The sequence below is a fragment of the Harpegnathos saltator genome, unplaced genomic scaffold (assembly GCF_003227715.2).
Source record: "Harpegnathos saltator strain DR-91 unplaced genomic scaffold, Hsal_v8.6 scaffold219, whole genome shotgun sequence".
In the NCBI taxonomy this organism is placed as follows: domain Eukaryota; kingdom Metazoa; phylum Arthropoda; class Insecta; order Hymenoptera; family Formicidae; genus Harpegnathos; species Harpegnathos saltator.
The window spans coordinates 805,980-813,663 of NW_020230005.1; the positions used below are offsets into that span (position 1 = coordinate 805,980).

General features: G+C 44.5%; 1 protein-coding gene across 1 annotated transcript; it reads right to left on the reverse strand.

Moving 5' to 3' along the window:
• Positions 1 to 1,108: 1,108 nt before the first annotated feature.
• Positions 1,109 to 7,155, reverse strand: Nmdar1 (glutamate ionotropic receptor NMDA type subunit 1). The gene is made up of 17 exons (XM_011139351.3): positions 6,932 to 7,155; positions 6,174 to 6,368; positions 5,771 to 6,022; positions 5,426 to 5,620; positions 5,228 to 5,328; positions 4,887 to 5,060; positions 4,630 to 4,743; positions 4,298 to 4,457; positions 3,905 to 4,121; positions 3,688 to 3,822; positions 3,386 to 3,543; positions 3,080 to 3,314; positions 2,792 to 2,940; positions 2,478 to 2,635; positions 2,220 to 2,392; positions 1,752 to 2,005; positions 1,109 to 1,571 (listed from the first exon to the last, which is right to left on the reverse strand). The coding sequence occupies exons 2-17, from the start codon at positions 6,354 to 6,356 to the stop codon at positions 1,326 to 1,328; spliced, it is 2,904 nt and encodes a 967-aa protein (XP_011137653.1). The 5' UTR covers positions 6,357 to 6,368; positions 6,932 to 7,155; the 3' UTR covers positions 1,109 to 1,325.
• Between the last annotated feature and the right edge of the window lie 529 nt (positions 7,156 to 7,684).

Genomic DNA, 7,684 nt, shown 5'->3' on the forward strand with positions numbered 1-7,684 from the left:
CGCCACCTGTGTATATTCCACCTCCGTCGCCGCCTCCCCCACCACCTCCCCCACCGCCGCCGCCGCCACCGCCGCCGCCACCACCGCCGCCACCACCGCCGCCACCACCGCCGCCGCCGCCGCCGCCACCGCCGCCACCTCCCCCACCGCCGCCGCCACCTCCTCCACCACCACGTCCACGACCTATGTATTTACCCCCATCAAGACCATCACCAGCACCACGACCTACACGGCCGCCTGCGACATATTTACCTCCTCAACGGCCGTCGACACCAGCACCTACATATTTACCACCATTCGGACAACGTGCTCCAGTGGGAATATCAAACGTTGGCGAAGTGTCCTCATTTCCTGCTGCGACTCCTGCAACAGCGAGTTTCCCAACGACAGGTGTGGTGAAATTAAGTGCACCAGCTGGCGATTCAAGTGCCACTACATTCGCTGGGTCCTCGAGTTCGGCCTCAAGTTCAGCCAGTGTCTCGAGTTCAGCCAGTGCCAGCGAAACATACAGTCCATCTATTTCGATTACACCGGGTTATCCATCTACGCAAGGCTACCCCTCATCTGTACCGAGTTACCCTTCACCTGCACCAGGATATCCGTCATCTACGCCATTGCCTCCTTCGCCCACAGCAGGATATCGTTAATTTTGTTGTCATTTATTGTATTTTTCCGAGAGGTATTCGATGATCCAGATCTCGTCCAACCATTTTTTTCCTTTTTTCCTTAATAGGTCCTTAAATCTTCCTTTTATACTTTTATGTTGTTTTAGACTTGTCTCTAAAATAAACATTGAATAAGTTCAATCAAACACAACTGGATAGTAACAAAGTAGAATATTTTATCATTACCTGGAAGACCATCGCGAAATATATCCAGCATTATTATTAGCTTATAATATTAAAATATCGGATTATAATTTGTTTACCAAGCGGAGTGAGCCTAATTTAATATTATGAAATAACGTAATTAAGGGTAATTACTTCCTTTTAATGTAATATGTTTTATATTCTACTTAGTTCGTGAAACCATGAAACACGACAATTATTTCTACTCAACCCATGGGTGAAATGTTTTTCATTAAAAGAATATTCTATAGAAAAATATTCCTAAATGTTCCTAAGGTATATCCCACAGAAAAATTATCTAACAAAAACACTACAACACGAGATGAAACAATAATAATAAAAGTCTTGTTTTTCGTTCTCTTCCTATTTCTCACTTTGTGCAACAGTAAGTTAACGATCTACCGGAAACGCGGTCACTACGCGACGTTTCGTACTCGGTAAAAAACTACGAATACAAATTGGCGCGGAGGGTAACAATTAGACTATAAGATGCGACACATCTGCGGTGTAGGCAGCAGGCGACAGCCGGATGTCCTCGGAGCGCGAAATTGGACGTTGTCTCAGGTCGCTATCGCCGGGCCAAGCGCGTCCTGGACTTCGCGGACCCACGTTCGATCTAGCAACTATGTCCACCGCCAAGCTTACTGTCGCGGGGTCGTTCAGGCCGTTACTTTGTATCTGTTGTCGGTGCGAGCTTATCGTCGCTCGTAGAGTCTTCCGCCTCTGCGTGACAAAACATAACGATTAAATCTAATAAAAAATGTATATGTTTTACAATCAGCGACACCCTTCACAGCAAGCGTATTTATCGGCCTTTTATCGATATTTTCTGTGTTTAGATATTCTCTTTTTAACTGGAGCAGTAATTAAATAAAAAAGGATTAACTATTCTTGTTGACCTACCTGGATCATCCCTCGCCACTTGTCGATCACGTTTCTCATTGTATCCAATTTCTTCTGCCTACGCATGTGGTGTTTTTTATATGCTATCTCAATGATAATTAGGGCGATCCCGCCAACGATACCGGCAGCAACTACTATGAACACCCCTGCCATGTTCTCCAGACCGAGGGTGTTTGGCATCTTTTCGAATTGCTCGCACTGTTGCACGTTGCCTTGCAAGATCCAGTGATTGTCAAGACGCTCCATGAAACCACCTGCCAAAGTGCATCTTGGGAATATAAAGCTGGCGATTGTAAATCGGAAGAATTTAATAAACGGAGAGATTAACGAAGAAGTAGACGATTGATACTGGGAAGCTCTCGGAAATACATATTTGAGAGTATCCTCCGTATCACATTTTGCTGCATATGGTAAGATACAAGCGGAGAAAAGTGGCTAAGCATAAATGTGGGTTTCTCGCATACTCACTCTCATGAAAATCCAAGATCGCCAATGTCACAGAGTCCGCCCAGGGAGAGCCTTTCTGCAAACCGATCCCGTAACCCGAACGGCCGAACAATTCGCCAGCTGTCACCAATTCGCAATCTTGAGCCGCTTCGAATTCCAATCGCGAGCTGTCCCAGATGAACGCCATCAGTTTGCTATAATGATTGGTTTGTGTTTCTTTTGTTAGAAATTGATAATTTCGCTAAATTGTCGTCAAATAATCTATAAGTTCACGCTCACCCGATCTTAATGTCGCGTATAGCCTCTTCGGCGGTATCGTAATTGTTTGCTTCCATGGTACGATACATGTTGGACAACTCCACTTGGCGTCGGAAGTACATGTCCACAGCGGAACCTTTCACCGTCGCGCACGTCAAGTTCTCCATCGTGTTTCTCAGCTTTACGAATTGACGTATATGACGCAGGGGTATTTATATGTTAACAACTTTCTTGTACGTTAAAACTTAAAGTTAATTAAATTACCACGCGGAGAGCACTCGTAATCGACACAAATGCTTCGTCCGTAAAATGAGATCAGTCACGATAATCCTTACCCGAGCGTCATTGATGCCGGTGAGTTTGGTCTTAGGTCGCTCCAAAACGAGGAACGCGGCTAGATTGGCAGTGTAAGACGCGACGATGATCATAGCAAATCCTGCCCACACCATTCCCAGTACACGTGCAGAGAAACTTCGCGGGGTGCCTACAAATTGAATTGATACGCTATACAATAAAACGAATTATAAAGTTGATAAAGCGTAAAATTGTTGAAATAAAATCAACTCAACTATAGCTGATAAAAATTAAAAGACTCAAATCAACGAATGACATTCTTCTGTTACCTTCTCCTATCCCGCTGTTTAACAAGACACCCCAGGCAAACCAAATAGCGCTGGACAAGTTGAGCGCATCGTCTTCAGCGTTTTCGGCACCGGCTGCCTTGAATCTGCCGAAAGGCGAAAACCTATCGAGCAAGTATAGAGCAAGCGCTACTACGTGCACCGATCCCATCACGAGAATCCAGAGGGTATTGCTAAACGGTTGTAAGAACGAGACCAACGTGGACGATCTCGAAGGCTACACACACAGAAATCAGCTTAAGATACACATTCACTTTCGTATAAGTAAGTTTTCGAAGCGGTATCTACCTTCTTCTCGAGAATAGTGATGCCTTGGTACTTAAACGGTTTACTAAATTCGATAAATTCGGCGCGCTCAGGGTTGATCGTCAGCGGTGCGACGATCATGTCGGCCTGCTCGCTCACTATCTCGCCGATAAGACCGGTCCATTCCTTCTTTCCTCCGACTTTAATCCGTCATTGTGACACGAAGCAACAAAAGCAACATGGAATAGCACAAGGATAGAATTCAAATTATTGGTCCATTCAATATTCGTTCTATAAACAAAATAGATCAATAAACAAAATAACAACTTTACTCTCTCACTCACCCGAACTATTTTTTATCATGTAGCTCCCGAACTGACCGTCGGGTGACAGAGCTAAGCTATACGTGAAATTGATCGTCTTCGACAATTCCTTTAGGAGATCCATGCAATATCCTCTGCAGCAGAACATTCGTGTGTCTGTGAATAAAGAGGTGCATTTACCGATCGCAAGAGTATCACACAAAACAACGAAATATCGAATATCAGAAACCTTCAGTACCTTCGTGGTTTGTCGTGTTAAAGTGAGGACATACGATCTCTTCAGGTGAGCATTTGGTCTCGCCTTCGGCTAGCTCGCGAACATAAACGAACGGCTTCTCCTCGATCGTCAGCACTTTCAGGTGAGTCGGTATCATAAAGCCCTCGGGTTTGGTATTCAGACGACCTGGCCATATGATGCTGGACTCGTTCACTCGTAGCTTCATCTTCGTGCCGTTCTACAATGTTTAGAAGTATGTCAAGAAAATTATCTAGTGAGGTTATTAGGGAGAATAACGTTCCAATTCGGAAATCTATTACTACTGAATACCGGAACTGAAAAATAGAATATTTAGAATTTCCGGCTGATAACTGAGAAGACGGCGGAGGTGAATTCTGCCGGTGATCTACTTACGGCAGGATAGAAGTATTGGCCGACAGACACTTGTGTCTTGTTGTGGGGACTCGCATATTGGATGTTGACTATGTCGTATTCGGCGTATATGCGATCGCCATTATCGTCGAACGCCACTCGGCCCGTAGCGCCATGCGGTAGCACTTGCTGAAGGATATACCTAATTGGGGATTCCAAGAAATAATTGCCAGCTATACATGAATAATGCATATAAAAAATATACAATAAGCGGTTGTAACAGTAACTCCGTTACTGTTCGTTGAAGAGCTTAAAAGCTCTAAAGAAAATCTCTTCAGAAAATTAGACACGTAAGATCAAGAAAGATTTCATACGTGAACAGTTTCTTGCCGGTTTCCCATATAGAACCTGAGTCGCTACAGTCTTTCGGTGCCTCCGTGATTTTCTCAGAGTTGTTCATCGCACGTAACGCGGATACGAGTACAAACCTGTGAAACATAGCATAACAGATATGATCGTCATTGATTGATCTTTAGAATCGCAAGCTCTTATCCGTTAAAATTTTCAATTCTTAATTTTTGGGAAGTCAGACTACATAGATAAACAGATAACAGATCTTGGATATACTCACAGACTGTCGGTGATGTGAGACTTCTCTTGGGTGGCGTTGATCAATTTCAAGCCCAATAGGCCCTCTGGAGCGTTTGGCGCCTCCAGTGCTTGCTCGGTAACGATCCACACGTAACCGGCGCCGGTCATGTTCAGAGCGGCCGCGTCCCTGAAGATCACCCTCGCATCCGTCTTCCTATTTTGCATTCAGAAGCGTCAAATATTTATTTCAACAACTTTGCGAATTATAAAATTCAAGACCTGACGAAATTATTTATTTAAAAATTCACAAGGTATACAAATATCTCTTGAATCATCCTTAAACGATCGACTTGGTTGTCGGGAGTTACGGTGGATACTTACGAAGCGTACATGAGACAAACTCTCGCCTGCGCGTTCTTCATCTCCATCAGTTGCTCCACGAAACTATCTAACCCCGGCTCGAACTCGATCACTGATTCGACCTGGAAACGAAAGGAAAATGTAGAGTGGAAATATAAAGAGGCCACTTTATTGGACGATTCGCGGGTAAGATTGTTGGATGCGTGTTGGGTAACGTACGTGCACTTTGATCTCTACGTCTTGCTCCAAGTTCTGCGACGTTGTCTGGAAACGCCCGAGAAGCGCGCGGCCGTCCGTGTCGGAGCTGTGGATGAAGATGATCTTCATGTAGTTGAAGTGCTTCAACAGTTCCACCCAGACGTCCGCTTGATGCGAGTACGGAGGTACAGTACGCAAGAATGAGACGTGTATGTTCTGCAAATATAATTTAAACGTATATACTGTGTATAAATATACACAGTTAAATATATACAGCTACTGTACAAATAAATACAGTAGACTTAACGACGTTGTCGGTCGGGTGCGGATGTTATCGAATCATCCGGGTATAATTATCGCGTGTACCTTGTCGGAAAAAGCGGAGTCTCTGGATGAGATGCCGATCACCGGTATGTGATAAAAGCCGCTAGTGTAAGAAACCGCGGCCGGTGACAGGTCGCCGGTAAGCGGGTGCGACACCACCACCGCGTACACCTGCTCGGCGATCAGGAATTTGCAGACGCTCAAGGCGGTCCTGATCGGATTGGAGTCCATTTCGATCACGGTATGCTTGTACGTCACCCCCTTGTTGACATATTGTGCATCAAAGTTGAGATGCTGAAACATATACGCATATACATGAAATATCACAGACAGTGTTCTGGGTTGATACATATCTTACGATCGGCGGGGATCTTTCGGCCGCTTACGTGTTACGACGTAAATTGTTTCCGCACTGTGATAAACGTTACATTAATTTTTCTCTTACGTCGATCGTTTTCTCGAAATACGATTTGCTCTCTTCGTTGGAGAGAACACCGCCGATCTTGTAGAACTTAGGATTGTCGTAGTTGGTGGCCAGCCCCGCAACGGCGACGAGTCCCGAACGCGGGATGCTATGTAGGACGATGAAGAGGAACGACAACGTGGTTCTCACGTGTAATCGCGTCATTGTGCAGCCACCCTGTAAAGAGAAACAGGTTGGTGAGTTAACGAGTTATTGACACTTCATCGCGCGAAGATGAAAATTTATTCACAGATCAAATGAGATGCCTGAGACATTTGTGTGATATTTTTTTTTCTGCAGAAATTTAATAAAAAGTAATTGTATAAAGTATAATTATTTGTAACATGTGATGATTATTTGTAATTCGAATGCTCAATCGTCAGTTTTTTTTCCGCAACGTACGCATCGACATTTAATTAGAAATGATATTCCTTTGTCGTATCTCGTTTATTATGTTCGAAATTGAAAAGTATTGAGAGAGAGAGAGAGAGAGAGAGAGAGATGAGTGTATATCCTTGTTAAGGATAATCGGCCTCCGCCCTTTTTCGTGACAAGAACACACCCAAATGAAATTAAAATAAATAACATTTATACACAAATTGTGAGGTCTAACTCGTTCTTTGCAAAATGGTGGGGAGGACTTTTTAGCGGTTAATTTCTCTATAACAAAATTGCAATATCGATGTCGATCGCAATTCGCGCGACGCAAAACGAAACAGTTCAAAGCAGTTTTCACTCACGTATATGTTTCAATTGATACTCCTCGATCCTTCGTTACTTTTACAGTCCGGGACGTGCCGAGTTCTTTTTCTCACGTTCACTCCTCTCTCCACCAAGCAGATTTTCTCGGATGGGAGACGGATATCCGAAGAATCCGCACGAGCTCGAGCCGTTTATCACGTATCGAGACTGATCCGCACCCTAGGAAAGCGCATCTTGGAACAGCCCAAGTGCTAATGAGCGCGCTCGAGATGGAGAGAACGGTGGGACGTGGTCGCAAATTCGTCATTGATCCAGTCGGATGCTGCGCGCAGAAGTCACCCCCGCCAAAACCTCCGTTGATCGAACAATCGCCAAATTCAAACTCTCACTGCCGAGACCGTGAGAGATGCAGTTTTTCCTAAATTTATCAATATTACTTCTCCATTGTTAAAGATTTCGCCGTTCGGTAGATTTTTCGGTAGATTTCAACGCCAACACAATTGTGAAACGTTCGATGGGCATACCGCGCATCTGTGATTAGACTTCGATCGGTATCTCTTTATTCATTGACAATTTTGCATCAGAATCGTTTCACGACTCTCGAACTTGTTACGCTATATCCGGTTGCAGCAATTGGCGAAACAGTCATCCCTACGTTGGGCTTTTTCTATGATTACTGTTACCAGGTAATTACGGCAATTTAGGCCGTACGGGGCACGCTAGTTGACGTAACGATCGGCGCGAAGGTCATCAGCGGGGAGACAATCGAGGTGATCCGCATTGCGAAAGTC